Source organism: Rhinopithecus bieti, unplaced genomic scaffold (genome assembly GCF_001698545.2).
Source record: "Rhinopithecus bieti isolate Rb0 unplaced genomic scaffold, ASM169854v2 scaffold_5132, whole genome shotgun sequence".
Taxonomy (NCBI): domain Eukaryota; kingdom Metazoa; phylum Chordata; class Mammalia; order Primates; family Cercopithecidae; genus Rhinopithecus; species Rhinopithecus bieti.
The window spans coordinates 741,985-763,975 of record NW_016804791.1 but is presented as its reverse complement, the minus strand read 5'-3'; the positions used below and the strand labels follow the sequence as shown (position 1 = coordinate 763,975).

At 46.6% G+C, this 21,991-nt stretch overlaps 1 protein-coding gene across 2 annotated transcripts in view; it reads right to left on the bottom strand.

Annotated features, from left to right (window-relative positions):
* The window catches only part of SPMIP3 (sperm microtubule inner protein 3), a 43,152-nt gene that overhangs the window by 10,808 nt on the left and 10,353 nt on the right, over window positions 1–21,991 (bottom strand). Inside the window, exons 2-4 of one of the 2 annotated variants that reach the window (XM_017870384.1) lie at window positions 20,966–21,034; window positions 10,272–10,367; window positions 5,748–5,920 (exon numbers count right to left, since the gene is read on the bottom strand). In XM_017870384.1, the coding sequence (XP_017725873.1) occupies window positions 5,748–5,920; window positions 10,272–10,367; window positions 20,966–21,021 (325 nt within the window). In that variant the 5' untranslated portion in view covers window positions 21,022–21,034. Of the gene's footprint in view, window positions 1–5,747; window positions 5,921–10,271; window positions 10,368–18,192; window positions 18,355–20,965; window positions 21,035–21,991 lie in introns of those variants that run through there. The other variant, XM_017870385.1, reaches the window with a different exon arrangement.

The following is a 21,991-nucleotide window of genomic DNA, read 5'->3' as shown; positions in this document are numbered from 1 at the left end:
ACGCGCCTGTAGTCCCAACTACTTGGAAGGCTGAGGCAGGAGAATTGCTTGAACCCAGGAGGTGGAGGTTGCAGTGAGCTGAGATTGTGCCACTGCACTGCAGCCTGGGCGACAGAGCAACACTCCGTCTCAAAAAAAAACCGCAGCCAGAGTAATACAAATAATGCCATTAAAATATAAGATGTCACTCTTCTGTTAAAAATCCTTCAATGTCTTACTAGTGCTCTTAGAATAAAATCCAGTTGCCTGATCCCTCTTAACTCGTTACCCACCAAATGACACTGGTCTCCTTTCTGTTCCTCAAATATGCCAAGCCCTTCCCAGCTTCCAGGCTTCTGCACTTCCTGTTACTTTTGCCTGAAATGCCCTTTATGTGACTCATTCTTATTTTTCAGGGCTCAGCTAAAATTGCATAGACATTTTCCCTGACTGCCCTATTTAAAGTAACTTCCTTTAGCTATCCTCATCTCCCTGCTTATTTCCCATATAGCACTACCACAATCTATGATTTGAAAAAAAAAAAATGCACTTGTCTATGATCTATATTCCCCACCAGAATGTCAGCTCTGTGGAAGCAGGTATCTTATCTTCCCTGGTCACTGTACTCGGCAGATAGCAGTGTCTAGTTCATAATAGTTGCTCAACAAACAACTAAATCATACTGGGGTCACCAGCTTCCAGCATGGACCCCAATGATTCTCGCCCCCTGGTATTCATGCCTTGTGTAATCCTCTGCACACTGCTTTAGAGCTGACTGTATGTGACTAACAGGATACATCAGAAGTGACAGTGTATGACTTTTGTTTTCTGTTTTTTGAGACAGGGTCTTGCTCTGTCACTCAGGCTGGAGTGCAGTGGCATGACCTCAACTCACTGCAACCTCCACCTTCTGGGTTCAAACATTTCTCCTACCTCAGCTTCCTGAGTAGCTGGGATTACCGGCATTCACCACCATGTCTGGCTAATTTTTGTATTTTTAGTAGAGATGGGGTTTCACCATGTTGGCCAGGCTGGTCTCGAACTCCTGGCCTCAGGTAATCTGTCTGCTTTGGCCTCCCAAAGTGTTGGGATTACAGGCATGAGCCACTGTGCCTGGCCAAGAAGTGTCAATGTGTGACTTTTGAGCCTGGGTCATAAAAAGCATTGCGGTTTCCACCGTGGTCTCAGATTGCTCTGTCTAAGGGAAGCTAACTGCCATGCTGTCAGGACACTCATACAGCCCCATGGAGAGACCCACATGGAAAGGCACTGAGGTCTCCAGCCAACAGCGAGCACCAGCTCAGCAATCACGTGTGTGGGCCCCCTTGGAGGTGGATCCTCCAGCCCCAGTCAAGCCTTCAGGCAAGACTGCAGCCCCCACTGACATCTGACCGAAACCTTAAGAGAGACCCTGAGCCAGAATGCCCAACTGAGCAGTTCTCAAATTCCTACCCACAGAAACCATGAGAACAACAACAAAAAAACATCATTAATGTTTTCAGTCATTACATTTTGGAATGATTTGTTACTCAGCAATAGATAACAAATAGACATTCAATGCGTAATTCAATAAATGAAGGATGAATATATAAATAAAAATCATCTCTAGAATTGGTCTAGCTTCAAACCTCACTAAATAGGGGACTGTCTGAAGCTGTTTCTCCTCTTATGGTCCCCAGGCTGCACCACTTTCTGGTACCGTGTTTTTAATTGTCCCTAGATCCCAAGTTGACTACATCTCTTCTGCCTAAATCCATTATTTCTATCAGAAGCATCACCAATTTTGCACAAATGAGAGGGTGCAGAGTTGTCTTTCATTTCTCTCCGTTTCTTTTTCTGTTCGCACTGTCCTTTTTCACTCCAAATGCTCTGCCATATGAGTCTTCTTTCCATTTCCCCTGTAACCTCCCTCATTTAATTGAAAAGCGTGGGCTTTGGAGGGTAACATATCTCCGCTTGAGCTGGACTGATGACTTACCAGCTACTTGCTTGAGTAGACTTTTTAAAGTCTCAAAGCCTGTTTCCTCTTCTGCTAGATGGGGCTAACAATAATTCTACTACTACCTAGTTCACGGGGACTGTTACCACTAATTGCAGCGAGGAGTGTGTACACGTACGTGTGTGTGAGTATGCCACTTAGCGCGGTTCTAGGCACATGGCAGACATCCTTAAATCCTAACAGCTGTCCTCAACAGTGGACTTTGATTCTTCATCTTACAGAGGAGCAAAAAGGTTCAGAGAAGCTAAGTACGTTGCCCAACACCACGTAGCTAGAACGCTTCAGGCATGCAGTGTTGTGATGCCTGAATCTTGTCCAATGCTTCATGCCGCTCACACTGTATCACTGCAACAGTGAGCTGCTCTTCTCACCTGCAGTCCATGCCTTCTCCAACCCATCCTGAGCAGAACTGACAGACTCATGTCCTCTAAAGCTGACTGGGTCACTCCCTTGACTGTGATCCTACAATGGCTCTGGTTGTCCAAATTCAGCTTCCCACACTCCTTCAGCTGCTCTTCTGTTCGGGTATTCTCTCCTACTACTCTGCCAGTCCGCATGTCATCTTTCACTGCCCCTTCTACGCTGCCCAGTCAAGCCAGTATTTGCCTCACTGGAGTCCTCTCCACTCCCGTACATGCCTCACCCATCCTGTGTACTGTCCCTAGTTTCAGGGTCCCCATCTCTGCTGTTCTTGTTTCTTCTCCACTGTGCACACCTGACCCATCAAGGCCCAGCTCTGGTCCCCATTCCTGCACGCTGCTCTTCTGGCTCTTCTAGGTCCCAGTGATCTCATTTTTATTTTTTATTTTTTTGAGATGGAGTCTCGATCACCCAGGCTGGAGTGCAGTGGCACAATCTCAGCTCACCGCAACGTCCACCCACTGGGTTCAAGCGATTCTCCTGCCTCAGCCTCCCAGGTAGCTGGGATTATAGGTGCATGCCACCACACCCAGCTAATTTTTGTATTTTTTAGTAGAGATGGGGTTTCGCCATGTTGGCCAGGCTGGTCTCGAACTTCTGACCTCGGGTGATCTTCCTGCTTTGGCCTCCCAAAGGGCTGAGATTACAGGCGTGAGCCAGCGTGCCCGGCCTCGTCTTTCAACTCCTGCTCCCCCATTTGGTATTTAGTCAGTCCCAAGCTTCATCTTCCCAATTGGATTGTGAGTTCCCTGCAGGACTGAAATCATCTCCTGGACTTTCTATGAACTGGCACAATATATAGTAGATGGTAAGCATTTCATTGCTTTGCTAACATTCATTTAGCTCCATAGGTTTGGAAAGAACTAAAAACTGTTTTCTAAACTAAGCAAGGGAGAACACCTTTTGTGTCTGTCTGTCTGTCTGTCTATGAGATCTCCTCATAGCAGAGGAGTTGCAAAGAAGGTCCTGTTGAAGGTCACTTTGGAAACTGGAGGCCCACCTGGATTTCCTCATGCAAAGGAAACAGATTTCAAACTCCCAGTTAGTCTTGAAAGGACAACCTGCTCAGCCAGTTCTGTGGGGACCGGAACCTCACTGACGTTTTCTGATCCCTTCTTTTTAGCCCCTCCTCAACCCCCAGCAACTTCTGCCGCCCCAAGCTTCATAGTTCCTTCAGCCCTAACCCATGTCCCACGAATCCCTGGCTTCCATTGCCACAACCCTCCCCAGGGTCCCCTGGGACGGCCACCCCCACCACTCTGCACACCCTCCCAGCACCTCCTTTCCCAGTGACCCTGACCTCAGCTCCAGCCTCCTCCCCAGTCCCTGAGCTCCCGCTGTGGTCAGGCTCCAATCTTCTCTGAACCTCCAGAACCCAGCTTCGCCCTGCTTGAAGCCTCTCATCCCAAACCCCTGCTGGCAACCCCTGGCTCCCCTGGCAGTTCCATCTATTGCCACCCCTATCCTTGGCTCAACTCCCCCAAGATCCACCTCTCCCGCCCAGTCCTGCTCTTCCTGATGGCTGTATTTGCTATTCCCTGGGGCCCAGGGGCCCAGCCCAGGCATTCCATATTTTAAGTAAATAGAAAGTGACTCTCTTTAAAGAAAACTATTAAATAAATAGCAGTACAGGTGACACTCAGGTGTGACAGAGGCTGTGTATCTTCCAAGTCAAGCACAGCTTGAAATGACCTGGGGCTGAATTCTGCTTTTCCTACCGCCTAGCTGTGTGACCTGGGGCTCGTTAATAAACTGCCTCTGACTTGGCTTTTCCTGTGGTAAAACTGGGAAAATAGTAGGACTTTACTTCAGGGAGCTGCTTTCAGGACTAAATATGTGCCTACCACAGTGTAAGAGCCTCCAAAATATTGAGATTTACTCATTTTAAAAGTCTGTTGGCCAGGTGCAGTGGCTCACGCCTGTCATCCCAGCACTTTGGGAGGCCAAGGCAGGCAGAGCACTTCAGGTCAGGAGTTCGATACCAGCCTGGCCAACAGCGTGAGAACCCGTCTCCATCAAAAATACAAAAATTAGCCAGGTGTGGTGGTGTGGGCCTGTAATCCCAGTTACTCGGGAGGCTGAGGCAGGAGAATCGCTTGAACCCAGGAGGCAGAGGTTGCAGTGAACCCAGATGGTGCCACTGCACTCCAGCCTGGGCGACAGCGTGAGACTGCATTTCAAAAAAAAAAAAAAAAAGTCTGTCAATGAAGTAATTCATCCCAAGAACTAAAATTCAAAGCACCAATGACAGCAGGAACACAGCAATGTTTAAATTGGTGTCTACATGTCCTCTCCCAAGGTCCTATATGTCGGGAGCCTCAGTCCCTTTCAGTATTTATTTAATTTATTTGAGATGGAGTTTTGCTCCTGTTGCCCAGGCTGGAGTGCAATGGCACAATCTCAGCTCACTGCAACTTCTGCCTCCTGGGTTCAAGAGATTCTCCTGCCTCAGCCTCCTGAGTAGCTGGGATTACAGGCATGCACCACCGAGCCTGACTAATTTTGTGTTTTTAGTACAGATAGGGTTTCTCCATGTTGGGCAGGCTGGTCTCAATCTCATGACCTCAGGTGATCTGCCTGCCTCGGCCTCCCAAAGTGCTGGGATTACAGGCGTGACCCACCATGCCCAGCCCCCTTTCAGTATTTTTTTACATGCTGCAGCCTCACATATTACAAGGGGAACTTAGAATGTCTGAAACATACCTCCAAATGTCAAATCATTGTTGTAAAGTTTGAAATCGGGAATAAGAAAAGTTCCGTTAACACTATGTTTAGGCACAATAATGACTGTCATGTGACAAGGGACTCAGTGAAGACCAGGTGTGGTGGCTCACAGCTGTAATCCCAGCACTTCGAGAAGCTGAGGCAGGAGGATCACTTGAGGTCAGGAGTTCGAGGCCAGCCTGGGCAACATAGTGAGACCCTCATCTCCACAAAAAAAATTAAGCAATTAGCTGGGTGCAGTGACTTATGCCTGTAGTCTCAGCCACTCAGGAGACTGAGCCAGGAGGATTGCTTTAGGCCAGGAGTTCAAGGCCAGCCTGGGCGACATAGCAAGACCCTGTCTCTAATTTAAAAAAAAGAAAAGAGTGGTCAGACTTGAGACCGTGTGTTAAAAAGGATATACGCATTTTCATCCCTGAAGTCTCCTCTGCAGGAAACTAGATAGGGAGGAGCCTTGGGAGGCCCTCTAAATTCTTCCTGCACGCAGAAACACACACACATATCCATGCCTCCAGCTCGACTGGTCCCAAACAGGCTCCCTGAGACAGCGAGCCCATGGGAGATGCTGATCTGTGGCCCAGGCAAGGTTAATCTCAGAGAGTTAAGAGCAGTTGGCCTGACTTACCAATCTCATAGAACGGCAGAGAATAGTCTCTTTGGTAAGTGGTTTCTTTACACCACGGCTCAGCAGGCTTTGAATGTCTTCGAAGGCAAATATATCGAATGAGCGTTTGTTGGTCTAATTGAGGCTGATAGTGGTATTTTCTCTTGGGTGGAATTGTCAAGTCTATGAGCGGTCTAAATGGAAACAGAAACAGTTTGCTGAAAACCCAGTAGAAAAAAGCAGTTCATTTTCTTATCAGCTGGAATCCATTCCCTGGAAATGGCCATGAGGCTAACAAGAGAGTGTTGACAAACTCAGTAGAAAAAAGCAGTCCATTTTCTTATCAGCTGGAATCCGTTCCCTGGAAATGGCCATGAGGCTAACAAGAGAGTGTTGATAAGACTCCCATAGCTCTAGACCAGCCCTGGCAAAGCTGTAGTAGATGGTTCAGGGACTTCTGTTCCCTGTTCTTCCCTTTAGCATCCCTCCTTCTCTCCAATGACGGTCCTAGGAGGTGATGCACATCACACTCTCCACTAGATCTGCCCGTGCACAGCCACTCGCCGTGCTCCAAGGTCCCTGGTGCCTTTCCCAGTGCAACTGTTCTGTGGATGTTTGTTGCTTCAAGGAACCAGTGCAGGCCTGGAGTGGTGGCTCACGCCTGTAATCCCAGCATTTTTGGAGGCTGATGGGGGCAGATCGCTTGAGCTCAGGAGTTGGAGGCCAGCCTGGGCAACATGGCGAAAACCCGTCTCTACAAAAAAATACAAAAAGTAGCCAGGTGTGGTGGTGTACACCTGTAATCCCAGCTACTAGGGAGGCTTAGGTAGGAGGATCCCTTGAGCCCAGGAGGCAGAGGTCGCAGAGAGCCGAGACACAGCCTGGGTGACAGAGCAAGACCCTGTCTCAAATAAATAAATAAAATAAAATAAAAAAGGAATCAAACATCTGGTTAGACTAACCACTATGTGCCTCTTGGGGTTTGATGGACTTGAAATCAGTTATAACCTTCCTGTACCCCTATTCAAATAGGTATCCCTTGGAAAAGCAAAGCAAAGAACAACCAAAATGTAATGGCAAAATATCGTTTGTGGCAGTATACTTTCACTGGTCCAGCTTTGGTGATATATATTAAGACCTTGAAAATCTGCACATATTTTGTCCCAACAATTAGGATGTCAGCAAAGACTTAGCTCTAAGAATGCTTGTCCAAGTGTTTTTATGATAATAAAAAGAGTGGGATAGCTTGCACGCAAAAAAGTAGGAAATTATTTAGACAATGACACAGAAATATGTGGGAATGCCACGCCACCATTAAAAATGATGCTGTACGGCTGGGTGCGGTGGCTCATGCCTGTAATCCCAGCATTTTGGGAGGCCGAGGTTGGCAGATCACCTGAGGTCAGGAGTTCAAGACCAGCCTGGCCAACATGGTGAATCCCATCTCTACTAAAAATACAAAATTAGCTGAGCGTGATGGTGGCCACCTGTAATCCTGGCTACATGGGAGGCTAAGGCAGGAGAATCACTTGAACCCAAAGGCAGAGGCTGCAGTGAGCTGGGATCGCGCCACTGCACTCCAGCCTGGGCAACAAGAGTGAGACTCATCTAAAAAAAAAAAAAAAAAAAAGGATGTTGTAGTAGGATTATAACTTTTGAAATGGAAAAAAGTCCACAATACATGTTTAAACAAAGGTTTCAGTTGAATTATACATTGAATTGAATTGAATTCATTCAATTGAATTAAATGGATAAATCATATGGTATGTGAATTATCTCAATGCAGCTATTACCAAAAATAAAAAGGTTTCAAAATACCCATCCCGTCCTATTTTGATGTAGATCTGGATGATTCTGCATGATTATCTTTGGGTGATGATATTGTGGGTAACTTTCAATCATTCCGTTTTTGATTGTGAATGTTTTCTAAATGTTCTTATACACGTTTATGTTTTTAAACTATAAAATAGGTGAGATGAGCTGCTGTTGTTGTGAAAACTATTGAGATGAGCTGCTGTTGATGTGAAAACTATTAAGTGTTAGCTGAGATTTAGGAACATCTAAATCTAAAGGGGGTGATAGCCTTCTGTGAGTTTATCGCTGTGAACTAATCACACAGCGTCACAGAGGAGACGAAGACTGCTTCATCATCAGTTATGTTTGCCTGATTGGGTAACCTCGACTGTGATGGGCCTTCTTTAAGAAAGAGTGTGTTCTTCCTTAAGAATGGAGTGGCTCTGCCTGACGTTCAGAAAAAGCAAGAGCAAGTACCTGACCATGCTCGTGGGGTACTGAACGGGTTGAGATGCTGGATGATTGGAAGGTGCTCTGTTGTGGATGGGCCTAAAGAATCATTGAGAATACCCACCCACCTCTACTTGTTCTTATTTCATGCTTATCAGGTACGTGACCTTGTAAAGTAGGTGCCTTAAATGATGGTGAGGGTACTCCTTTTCCTACGAAAGAATGTCTCCCGCTGTCAATCAAAACATTAGCGGCCGGGGGAATGCATCAGTCTCTTGTGAATTCGGATTCTGTGTGACCATCACTACCAATCTAGTCACTTCTGTGTCACTGATGGCTCTGAGTGCCGAACCAGGCCCTGGTGACTGCTCCTAGATTGCCTCTGCTGGACTGCCAGCCTGCCTCTACCTTTGACTGGGTGTTTCTCTAGCACCAGAATATTCTCCCTTTTCAACTAATACATCAATGCCCTGCTGAAGACAAGACTTTCACTCAAAGGACGGACTCTAATGCTGAAGGACATCAAGTTGGTGGAGGAATGTGTCTGGGGAAGGTAAGCCGTTAGACACCTATCAAGTTATACCGTGACTACAATAGCTGAACTTAGGTCTCGTCCCGACGACGTCATTATTTCCTAGTTGTTGTTTTGTTTTGCTTGTCTTCTTTTTTCTTCTTAACTAGAAGCTTAATGAGCTCATAGACTGACATTTGCATTGAGTTTTCCACTTAAGGCTAACCTTGGGCAGGCACAAGTCTTTCAGATCAAGGTTCCCTTTAGTTGAGCCATCCTCTGGTAGGACTGATATTTGGGTGCCAGGCGAGGTGGCGGTGGGAAGTGGAGGAGAGTGATGTCAGGGTTCACACAACATGGAGGGTGTCCTGTGGAGTTGGACCATGAGCAGCTCTGGCAATGGGGGTCTGTCATTTCCTTTCTTGTCTATCCTCTGGCAGAAAACATAGCCCTAATAGTTTAACATAGTATGGATTTGAGTTAGAACAAAGAGTCTTGAACTGGGAACCAGAAAATGTAAATGGATTCAAGCCCAACTTTTTTTTTTTTTTTTTGAGTTTCACTCTTGTTGCCCAGGCTAGAGTGCAATGGTGTGATCTCGACTCACTGCAACCTCTGCCTCCTGGATTCAAGTGATTCTCCTGCCTCAGCCTCCCGAGTAGCTGGGATTACAGGCATGCACCACCACGCCTGGCTAATTTTGTATTTTCAGTAGAGAAAGGGTTTTTCCATGTTGGTCAGGCTGGTCTTGAATGCCTGACTTCAGGTAATCCGCCCGCCTCGGCCTCCCAAAGTGCTGGGATTACAGGAATGAGCCACCGTGCCCGGCCACCAAGCCCAACTTTTATACCAACTAACTGGGTGACCCCAGGCCAAACATGTCACCTCTCTGAGCTCCACTTCATTCATCTAATTAAAACAAAATGGCCCTTAAAGCTACTTCTTGTTTGATCATCGATTACATTTAGACTATGCACTGTTTGAAGCCACACATGCTGTGGCTCCCTTCTTGCATGGAGGATACCCAGGAGCCAACTATGTCACAGGCAATTAAGAGAAATGTGTAATATATACTAGATGTTGAGTCAAAGGATAGCAAACATATGTCGAGTGCTTAAAATGCTCTGGAATGTTACTCCAGTTATTTTATTTAATAGATAAGGCAATTGATATGTGGATAAGAAATGAAAATTGCCCAAAGTCAAACATTTTGTAATTTATTCTACTTGCTGCTTTTAACCCCCGTGGTTTCCAGCCTCCTCTAACTAGAAAATAAGGTCAAAGTGCCTGTGGGCTGGGTGCAGTGGCTCATGCCTGTAAACCCAGCACTTTGGGAGGCCAAGGTGGGCGGATCACTTGAGGCCAGGAGTTTGAGACCAGCCTGGCCAACATGGTGAAACCCTATCTCTACTAAAAATACAAAAAAATTAGCTGGGTGTGGTAACATGTGCCTGTAGTCGCAGCTACTGGGGAGGCTGAGGCACGAGAATTGCTCGAACCTGGGAGGTGGAGGTTGTGGTGAGCCAAGATCTTGCCACTGCACTCCAGCCTGGACAACAGAGCGAGACCTTGTCTCAAAACAGTAAGATATAAAGTAAGAATAATGTCATCACTCATTAAAAACAAAAGTAACAGTTTGGTATATTTCCTTCCAAACCTCTTCTATCCGTTAAATAATACTTATTTTTGCTGTCATCATTATTATGAGGAGTCTTCCTCCTGCCCACCACTTTTTATCATTGTAACTTTCGTGACATTCTTGGAAATTGAGACTGAGGAGGGTATCTCACCTGGGAGCTCTCTTTGCACCGTGATCAAAATGGAGTCTTGCCAGCTGCCCAGGGTAATAGCCTTGCAGGTCTCTTCCTTGGTGAGCAATGAATATACTAGAGCAGAAAGTGAGAAGGTGAGAAGAAAGCCACTCTTACAACTAGTTCATTCCAGAAGAATGCCAGCTGCGGCATAATACAAAACGTATTTGGTCTTTGTCCCCAGTTCCTGGCACTGAGCCCCAAAAACCCGTGGAATTTCCTGGTAAGAGTCTTTTTCATGCATAACGAGGCCTTTTCTACCATAGCTAAGTGTATGGGCCTTGCAGGCCTCCCTCCTCCCACCACAACCTCCCGCATCTGTAATAAAATGTTATTTATGTTCAGGATTCATAAGGAAATATTTAATGTATCAGGTATTAAGTTCAAAATATTAGGAAAAAAGAAATAAGTGGACATACAAAACCAGTAGGTGGGCAAGCATATTTCTGGAATAAAATAAAATCAAATGAAAAGAAAAATAAAATAAAAATAAAACCAGTGGGGCAAATGTTGATAACGGTTGAAATGTGGGAATTGGGCTGCGTGCCGTGGACACCTGTAATCCCAGCACCTTGGGAGGCCGAGGTGGGTGGATCACTTGGGGTCAGGAGTTTGAGACCAACCTGGCCAACATGGTGAAACCCCGTCTCTACTAAAAATTAAAAAATTAGCTGGACATGGTGGCACATGCCTGTAATCCCAGCTACTGGGAAGGCTGAGCCAGGAGAATTGCTTGAACTCGGGAAGCAGAAGTTGCAGTGAGCTGAGACTGTGCCACTGCACTCCAGCCTGGGCAACAGTGTGAAACCCTGTCTCACAAAAAACAAAAACAAACAAACAAACAAAAAAAACGTGAAATGTGGGAATCCGTAAATGGAGGGCTCTGTCTGAAAAAAATAAATAAAAATAAAAATAATAAAATGTGGGAATTGGTAAATGGGGGCTCATCATACTATATTTTTTTACTTTTGATGTTTACAAAATTTCATCTTTTTTTTAACTGTAACAACTAAGTCTGTAAAGACTGCATGTGAAGCAGCACTGTGATGTCAAAGCACGAGGTGCTTGCAAGCCTAGGAGGGGGACTCGAGCCCCGTCTAGAGGCTGAATTTTGAGGTGTTTTGGGAGCATCACTGAGCTAACATGTGGGGACTGGAAGGGAGTGCTTCTGTGGGGTGAACGTAAGAGGGAGTGGGACAAGGGTGGATGGTACAAGTGGAATACAGCGGGGCTGAAGGAGACCAGGCTGGAGGGCAACGGTGTGCAGGTTTTACGCCTTAAAATACACCTATTTTAATTTATTTATTTAATTTATTTATTTATTTATTTATTTTGAGATGGAGTCTCACTTTGTCACCCAGGCTGGAGTGCAGTGGCCCGATCTTGGCTCACTGCAACCTCTGCCTCCTGAGTTCAAGCTATTCTCCTGCCTCAGCCTCCCGAGTAGCTGGGATTACAGGTGCCCACCACCACATCAGGCTAATTTTTGTGTTTTGAGAAGAGATGGATTTCACTATGGTGGCCAGGATGGTCTCAAACTCCTGACCTCAAGTGATCTGTCCACCTCGGCCTAGCAAAGTGCTGGGATTACAGGCATGAGCCAGCGCCCGGCCAGAAATACATCTCATTTTATAGTACATTGCTTTTCCTTTTATATTATAGTTATACAACTGTAATGACATAGGTTGGTGTAAAAGTAATTGCGGTTTTTGCTATGACTTTCAATGGCCACTGCTTTCAATGGCAAAAACTGCAATTACTTTTGCACCAACCTAATATTTTTAAATTATATGTGGTTGGTTTATATTATTTACAGATTTTATTTCAGAAGAATAGCAGAGATATTACAAAATATCTGTTATTTAAAAGGGGGTTTTGTGTCTGAAAGTTTGAGAACTACTAATGGAGGTGATAGGAAATCTTTGTGAGGTTTGTTGTTTGTTTTGTTTGCTTTTAGAGATGATGTCTCACTCTGTTGCCCAGGCTGTAGTGCAGTGTGATCATAGCTCACTGTAGCCTCTAACTCCTAGGATAAAGAGGTTCTCCTGTCTCAGCCTCTTAAGTAGCTGGGAGGGACTACAGGCATGTACCATGTGCATATATATATATATATATTTTGTAGTTTCACTATGTTGCCCAGGCTACTTGGTGAGATTTTAACAAGATTCATGACATGATAGAGAAAGATCTTTTTTGATGGCAATGTGGAAAACAATTTTTTTTAAAAGACAGGGTCTCACTATGTTGACCAGCCTGGTCTGGAACTCCTGGGCTCAAGTGATTCTCCAGCCTTGACCTCCCGAAGTGCTGGGATTGCAGGTGCGAGCCACTGCACCCAGCCAGAAAACAAATTTGAAGACCATCTGACTCCAAATAGAAAGACTGCTTAGGACGTGATTGTAGTGCTTTATGTGGGCCATGATGAAGCTCTGATATGATGGAAATGTGGATGGAGAGGATAGGGCTGATTGAGGATATTTTAGGAGATAGGATGGAGGGTAAAAGACAGGGAAGTGTCCAAGACAAAGCTGCGTCTTCGAGCACTGGAAAGAATCCCGCCTTTCCCCAAGAGAGGGAACACAGTAAGTGGCCATCATTGGGAAGGTGACTTTATTGAGTTTGTGATGCCTGGACATGTGGGGTCTTTCAGGATGTCCCACAGATTCTGAGCAGTCAGTAGATGCCATAAAAATTCAGAGTCAGGAGGCCAGGCGTGGTGGCTCACGCCTGTAATCCCAGCACTTTGGGAGGCCAAGGCGGGTGGATCATAAGGTCAGGAGATGGAGAACATCCTGGCTAACACGGTGAAACCCTGTCTCTACTAAAAATACAAAAAATCAGCCGGGCGAGGTGGCGGCGCCTGTAATCTCAGCTACTCGGGAGGCTGAGGCAGGAGAATGGCGTGAACCCGGGAGGCGGAGCTTGAACTGAGCTGAGATCCGGCCACTGCACTCCAGCCTGGGTGACAGAGTGAGACTCCATCTCAAAAAAAAAAAAAAAAAAAAAATTCAGAGTAGGAAAAAAAAAGCACATCGTTTTGCATAAAATATCTCACTAAATATGTGTTAGATGATGGACGAAAACTGAAACTATGCCTTCAGTTCGACCCAACCAACATTTATCGAATGCACACAGAACACCCTGCACTATGCTAGGCTCTGCAGACACAAAGCTGACTGAGCAGCAGCCCTTGTCCCCAAAAAGCTCTTCACATGCTGAAATAGTGATCTGAATAAAGGGTCGCTAGGACACAGAAGAGGGAGGAGTATCTCAGACCAGTATAAGCAAAGGGGATGGGGAGGAGATTCCAAGCAAAGGGAATTACAGACACCAAGACATGGACACAATTGGGTTCTGAGTGGAGCGTGTGAGGGCCAGAGTGGACCTGGTGGTCTAGTATGAAAGGCAAGCGCTGAGCAGGGTGAGTTCTGTTTCTGTCTGTGCAAAGAGGGCCTCTGGGAGCTCTGATTTGCAGAAAAACCACAGGCTGTCTGGGCCTGCCCAGTGCCTGGGATAATCTGACTGAGCCCTGGTTGGTAAATAACAATGGGGTATTAAGTCATAAGAAGAGAGAGGAACTGACACAATAAAGGGAACAAGTGCCCTTTCTGAATGCACAGGGGTGGGACACGTAGCTTTCTTAGGCACCTATCCATTTTCTGAAGCACCACCTTGGAATGTTACCCCAGGGCCACACGACAGTTTAAGAATCCACCTAAAGGACGTTGGTTTACACAGTGGCTGGGTTGTTGGCGGTGGGCCGGGTTTTGACCATGGTGTGCATACAAACACACACCTGCTGAATACAGGAGAAGAAACTCAGCGCTGCTCCTTAGAAGCAGTCAGTAAAAGGTGGTTTGAGGATAAAGAATCCTTACACCAGCACCAAGTAATACTCCCTGCTGCCACCCCTTGGGAGTGTCTCTTGGCAGGTTTTGGGAAGAGTGAAGAGACAATGGGAAGGTGCGTGTAAGGAGATGGGTGTGGAGGGAGGGCTGGCTGGGTGGAGAAGAGAGTTTTGACCTCCTAAGGGGAAATGCCTAGCCAGGCCAGAGGCTGTGCATTACCCGGCCTCAGCGAACGACTGTGAAAGCACGTGTGGACTCTTCAGACTTGGCTGTGGAGCCGAGCCCAGCCCAGCTCAGGGCTCTGCTCACCTGGGTTTTCACCAGCTCTAGGAAGCCCTTTCCTTTGCTCTGGGCGGGTGCAGGCACAATGCATGATTTCGAGTCCCTGATGGCTTGGCTCTTTGAGGTGGTGTATTCAGTCCACATGAAGCAAACCTGTTCCCTGGGAGGGTTCCCTGGGAGGGTGACTGTAACCGGAGCGGGATCTGGGCAGAGCCACAGTCAAAATTCAACATGCATAGGAGAGGCCAGGGGTGTCCGTCCTCCAGACGTCCGCCAGAGCCTGGCCCCACAGCCCCAGGTAGCCTGTGCTCCTATGACTGCACTCTTCTCTGTTCCGGCCATGTTGAGACTCATGCTCCACAGAGCATTTTTACAGAAATGATCTCACTTCATCCTCACAGTCACCTCGCAAGGTAGACCTGATTAACTCTCTGCTTTATAAGAATAGCCCAAGTCTCAGAAAGGTTAAGTGGACGTTTTAAATAGTAAAGTCCACTTAAACGGGGAAGTACCAGCACTGTGAATCAAACCCAGGTCTCCAAACTCCATGTCGCATTCTGCCACCCAAGGGTATGTGTGATGATTTTTTAAAATAAGAATCCAGTGCTATTTTCATACAAACTCTGTGTTTCTCTCATTTTGGGGCAGACAGCAAATAGACATTGTATACTAAAAATGGGAAAAGCCATAAAGACACAGCAATGTTGGCTGGAAGATGCTTTTAACTCAATGAAAAGTACTCACTGTGAGCTCTGTTGTGTCTCCAGCGTGCTAGGTGCAAGGGACACAGCGATGATAATATTGTGTTTCCACTCAAGAGTTCATAATCTGGTCAGGAAAGCCATATTTAGGCAACTATCTAATCATAGACAATGTGGTGAGCGCTATACCTGATAAGAAACTGAGGCTCGGGGGAGATAAATAACGTAGCTAAGGACATGAGCTAGTAAGTCCAGAAGACGGAACTAAAGGAAGGACTGGGAAGCCCCCAGACCTGTGCCCTCATCTCCCAGGTTTTACCAGCTCCAGAAGAATCTCCTCAAGGAAGTGGGGAGCCTCAGTTTCCTCATCAGTAAAATGGGAATGATACCATCTTCTCCATTAATGGGTACATAAGAGTAAACGAGACATTTGTACTTGGTGGCTGACATCTCCCAAGGTAATGATATGGATACAGGAGACAGAAATTATTTAGGCAGATGGAAAAGGCAACAGAGTCCTCGGTGGAATTTTCCTTTTAACAAAAACCAGCCCCAAAGTCATTTCTTTTCTAACAAAGAGCAGCCTGTAAAATCGAGCTGCGGACATGAATAAGCAAGCTGGAAACTTGCAGGATGAATGCCAGCAGCTGTGTCCATAGAAAAGGGCTACCTGGGGGCCAGGCAGGTTCAACATGGAGGCTCCATCTTCCCTTTTCTCTGTCACCACGTGTATAGTAAAAACAAAAACACGCAACTGAACGTGACCCGGCCAGGCAGAGAACCCATCTGCATAATAAAATATGAGGGTGGGGTGGCCAGCTTCTTCACATGCCATGCGAATAACATACCTAGTCCTAACCAGTTCTTCTTACATTATGCAAATGGCACACCTGGTCCAACCAATCTTTCGTGCCCTATGTAAATCAGACACCACCTCCTCAAGCTCATCTATAAAACCTCCTGCACTTCACCAGGGACCAGAAGACCCACTGGGACTCCCTCTCTCCACAAGAGAGAGATTTTCTCTTTCTTTAGCCTATCAAACCTCCGCTCTTAACCTCGCTCCTTGTGTGTTCCCGTCCTTGATTTCTTTGGTGTGAGGCAATGAACCACGGGTAGTACCCTAGAAAAATGACGCTGCTTCAATATCATCCCACGCAGGATGGGCTGGCCACACGGCTGCCTCTGAATCTTCAGAGACTGCTTCGATCGAAGTTTTAAAAATCTATTTAAATCACACACAAATTCTGTATCTTTGATCTTTTACAACACACTGAATTTAACCCACTTAAAGTGATCTTTTCAGGAGTATCCTGCGTTCCACAAACCAATGCCACACTCAGCCCTTCTCTGAGTGACAGGCTTCCAGCCAGGGGATGGCACCAGTAAACAGTTGCATATAATAGGATTTTTTTTCTTTTTTTTTCCTTTTTTTTTGAGACGGAGTTTGGCTCTGTCGCCAGGCTGGAGTGCAGTGGTGCAATCTTGGCTCACTGCAACCTCCACCTTCCCAGGTTCAAGCAATTCTCCTGCCTCAGCCTCCCGAGTACCTGGGACTACAGGTGTGTGCCACCACACCCCGCTAACTTTTCATATTTTTAGTAGAGACAGGGTTTCACCATGTTGGCCAGGATGGTCTCAATCTTTTGACCTCATGATCCACCCGCCTTGGACTCCCAAAGTGCTGGGATTACAGGCATGAGCAGCTGCGCCCAACCAATATGATTATGAATACAAGAATTTTATGTGGCCACCGCTAAGTGTGAACCATTTAACATTTACTTTGATTCAGTGTCCCTGCTGATTTTAATCTGGTTTTCCATAGCATAGCTCTGAGGCTTGGGCATTTAAGGATGAATTGGATACGTGCTTGTGCAAAACCGCACAAGGGCAGGCTCAGGTGCCATCAGTCACCAGGGGACAAACCACACATAAATGACTGGATAATTTTGCTCACTCATTCATTTTAACGTTTTCAACAACCGTGCCTACAGGGCCTACCGGGAATGGTAATCTGCAAGGCGGAGGTCATGATAGTGAGTTGCAGAGAAAGGGAAGTAAGCCCTGCCCGGGGGGGCTAACCTGGAGATGCAGTAAAGTGCACTGACCATAAGCACAGACGTGAGTTTAAGATCCATGTCCGCCAGTCACTGGCCGTGGGATCTGGGACAGTCATTTAACCACATGGTGCCTTGGTTTCCTCATATGGAACTCACAGTAGTGAAAGTTAAAGGAGTTCAGATGCACCTAGGACAGTGCTTGGCACAGAGTAAGAGCTTCAGAAGTATTTACCATTATTATTCTGGGGGCGGCGACAGGCAGGAAATAAAGAAACAGATAAAATAGGCCAGGCGTGGTGGCTCACGCCTGTAATCCCAGCACTTTGGGAGGCCAAGGCGAGTGGATCATTTGAGGTCAGGAGTTCGAGACCAGCCTGGCCAACATGGTGAAACCTCGTCTCTACTAAAAATACAAAAATTAGCCAGGTATGGTGGCGGGCGCCTGTAGTCCCAGCACTCGAGAGGCTGGGGCACGAGAAATCGCTTGAATTCAGGAGGCAGAGGTTGCAGTGAGCCAAGATCATACCACTGCACTCCAGCCTGGGTGACAGCACAAGCCTTTGTCTCAAAAAAACAAAACAAAACAAAAAACAAAAAACCTTTCCTTCCCGAAACCCGGATGAGGAGGAAGCAGGGAGAGAGGAACAGAGCTGGCTCCAGTGTTTCCTGATTGTCTCGCCACAGGCTTCGCTCTTTCTGGGTGTTTGAGATCTGTTTTGTTTGCTGGGGGGCCTATTTAACTCTGGTCTTCTCTGGGGAAAATGGAAACAAACCTCCACTGGCCACTCCTGCCTGGTGCTCTGTGGTGTCTGGACCTGGCCTGGAGTCTGGGGGTTTGGGTGGAACTGAGCACAGCAGGCCCTGGGGCCCCTGGAGGCCTACGGCTGGGCTGTCTTCAGCTTTCTGGGGCTTGTCCTCAGAGCCGCACGTGGGTCGGGGGGCATACTGATGGCTCCCACTCTTCCCGCACCTAGTCTTGGTGCCCCCACCCTCCGCCCATAGTGCTCACCGTGGGACAGCTCTTGATGCCTTTCCTGACCTGCCACACATGGGTCCAATCCGTCAGCAGGTCCGTGCATTCCCCCTCCAGGCTGGATCTCCCATGGGACGGCTTTTCTCCAGCTCACAGCCGCCTCTTGGTCCAGATCACCATTACCTCCCCCTGCTCTCTGCAATAACCCCCACTGTTGTCCTCAGACAATCTGTTCTCAGAGTGAGCTTCATAAAAAGTAAATCGGATCAGGGTCCTCCATTGCATAAAACCCTTCAACTCATTGCATGTGTAATAGCATAAAACCCAAATGTACTGTTGTGGGCCACAAAGCCCTCCAGGAACTTCTCCTGCCTCTACCTCCCCAAACTTCTCCCAGCTCCAGCCCTCGTGTCACCATGTCATGGCGTCTTTCTTGACTCAGGGCTTTTGGACCTGCACTTCCTCCTCCCTAGACCACTCCCTCCTCCCGCCCCCCTACCCCATCACCCAGCATCATGCTCGGCTGTCAACTGCTCAGAGAGCTGTTCCCTGCACACCCTGGCTAGAGAAGGTATTCTCCTTCTGCCTGCCTCTCTGCCTTCATTATTCTCTCTCACCCTTTTTCATTTCCTTTATAGCCTTTATCACAACTTCCAATTATTTTATTTGTTTCTTTTTCTTTTTTTTTTTTTTGTTTTAGACAGAGTCTTGTTCTGTTGCCCACACTGGAGTGCAGTGGCACGATCTTGGCTCATTGCAACCTCCGCCTCCTGGGCTCGAGCGAGTCTCCTGCCTCAGCCTCCCGAGTAGCTGGGATTGCAGGTGTGTGCCACTACGCCTGGCTAATTTTTGTATTTTTAGTAGAGATAGGTTTCACTATGTTGGCCAGCCTGCTCTTGAACTCCTGACCTCAAGTGATCCACCCGCCTTGGCCTCCCAAAGTGCTGGGATTACAGGCACAAGGTGCTGTGCCAGGTCTTAAAAGCAAATTCTTAAGGTGTACCCAAGAAGGACACATCCATCCATTCACTCCTTCTGTAGTTTCTGGAAGAAGGACTTCTCTTTGTTGACCAAACATGGCTAAAATAACTCAATATTAAAATAAACATGAGGCCGGGTGTTGGGGCTCACACCCGTAATCCCAGTACTTTGCGATACTAAGGAGGACTGCTTGAGGCCAGGAGTTCCAGACAGTCTGGGCAACATAGTGAGACCTGGTCTCTACAGAAAATTTAAAAATTAGCCAGGCAGCTTGTAGTCCTAGCTACTCAGGAGACTAAGGCAGCAGGAAGATCAGTTGAGCCCAGGAGTTGGAAGATCATAATCCAGCCACTTCACTCCAGCCCGGGCAACAGAGCGAGACTTTGTCCCTAATAAATAAATAAAAATAAAATAAAATAAACATGAGGCTTGCTCAAAGCCACGAAGCCAATGGGGCTACAAGAGGCTGACGCCCAAATCACAGTGTGAAGTTTCTGTCACAAATTTATAGCTACTACACTTCTGCAGACTCCACTGCAGGTGGTGAAGGGAGAGCGCGGCTAGGATTTACAGACTCATCTGATATCAAATTTAGTACAACCAAACATATCTAGGGCTTGTTATTCTTGTGCCATAGAGGACCTTGAAGAAAGACTGAAATGGCTCCTTAGTTTCCATCTGTGCTGTCAGCTCTCATCGTGCAGAAGCACAGGGGCAGTTGGTTTTACCCCAAGCAGAGTAAAATGGTCCAATCCAAAATATAGGCCTGGGTTGCTCAGACTTCTCAGTAAAGCTCTTCCCAAGCAAAAACCAATATCCTTCTGGTCTTTTGGGAATTTGGGGTTGCCTGTTTGCTTGGATTCTGCAATGAGTGTGAGGTTTCTCTTTCTCACAACTTCCCTAAACCCAGGGTAGAGGCTAGAGCAACTCTGTGTTGGATGCTAATTCACCATGTTGGCTTCTGATTAACCCCTTTTTTTTTAGCCCATTTACCTACTGCTATGAAGAAATACCTGAGACTGGGTACTTTATGAAGAAAAAAAGATTTAACGGGCTCACAGTTCCACATGGCTGGGGAGGCCTCACACTCATGGCAGAAGGCAAAGGAGGAGCAAAGGCACATCTTACATGGCAGCAGGCAAAAGAGTTTGCTCAGGGGAACTCTAACTTATAAAACCATCAGATCTCGTGAGACTTATTCACTGTCAGGAGAACAGCATGGGAAAGCCCCACCCCATGATTCAATTACCTCCCACCAGGTCCCTCCCATGACACGTGGGAATTATGGGAACTACAATTCAAGATGAGATTTGAGTGGAGACACAACCAAATCATATCACCCCAGGCCTCTAAGATTTCCAGTTTCTCTGTAGTTCCTGGTGTCAGAGCAGGTACTCACTGTAAGTTCTGCCCTTTGGCCAAACAGCGTTGGTGTTATCATACTTCAATTGTCCCCTACATCCCTTCCGTATCACTCTTTCCCTATGGTATCTAAACCCTGGGTCTCGGGGGTAATGGTGCAGACATCCACCATCTCATCTCACTGCCACCCGAGACACATATGTGGCTTCTGTTCATAAGTCCCTGTTAAATATTTCTTTGTAAGAAACTGGATTTGTCAGTCTCTTTCTTTGGCGTCTCAGCTTCCTCTGACTTTTGCCAGTGGGTTTGCATAGACCTGCTCATCAATAAACATCCAAAGAGCTTCCCTAGAACTCCCTGGCAGTGGTCTCTCAACCACTGAGCAGCAGGATGTGCAGTTCTAACTCCCCAGGCACCTAGCTGCCTGGCCTCAGCCCTGGAGGCAGTGCATCTGGAAGAACTATACCTTGGCGGGATCAGTGGGCGACGCTCAATAAATTCTCGTAGTCGGATGGCTGTCATGATGGATGGGAATCTGAAAAAAATATATAGAGTAAAGGATCATATTGCCAGTTTACACATAGTTCCATGGGTGAGCTATCTAGTACCGCAAAGTCCATCTTGAAAGAAATCGGTAAAAATATTTGACATGGTAGAAGGATGATGCTTATAGGCTATTTAGGGAAGGAAATACAAGATTAGTAAAGGAGCAAAAAGAAATGGCAAACGTAAGGCAAATACATACAGATATGCTTTTCTTTAAAAATCAAAGGTAAAAAAATTAAATAAGTATAAATCAATAAGAAAATAAAAAGCAAAGGTACTGCGCTAACGTTAGCTGGGCATAGTCTCCTGTCTCACCTCATTGTTTTTTTGTTTTTGCTTTGATCACTTGTGCCCCAAGATCCTGTCTCATTTCTTGCAAGCTAAGCACAACATTTCCCAGAGTCCCTCACGACAAGAATCCCGGCCAAGAATGAGAGCCCTTTCATCGGCTGTGCTTGCTTGGGATTTGGAAGGTGGACATGAGGCAGAGGCTGCTGCCTTGATCTTCTCTACTGGCCAGCAAGGTTGTGGAGACATAGCACTTCTTTGCAGCAAAGGTCCAGTGTCTCATCTCCAGCTTTCGGGCAGACAAGAAGCAACTGTTGTGAAGGCAGTGGCGGAAGTCTGTGTCCCAAGGTTCAAATTCCAGCTTCCTGGGTAGCAGAGGCGGTGGTGTTAGGATTAGGTTCTTGAACTGATACTCCTGGAAGCAGCTTCCTGATCGGGACTGACATAGCTTTACCAGTGATGGGTCAGTTTGGTGGAGATGTTCTAGATGCCTCCTGGGGGCCCCACCTAGAGCCTGTTCCTCCAGCCCTTCTGAGGATTTTTTTAAGCACTTCATTTTGTGTGTTAACCCCCTTTCTGTTTCCCACACTGATCCTAGACTAAACATATATTTTGTTTCTAGTCTAAAATTTCTCATCATATATATATATATATATAT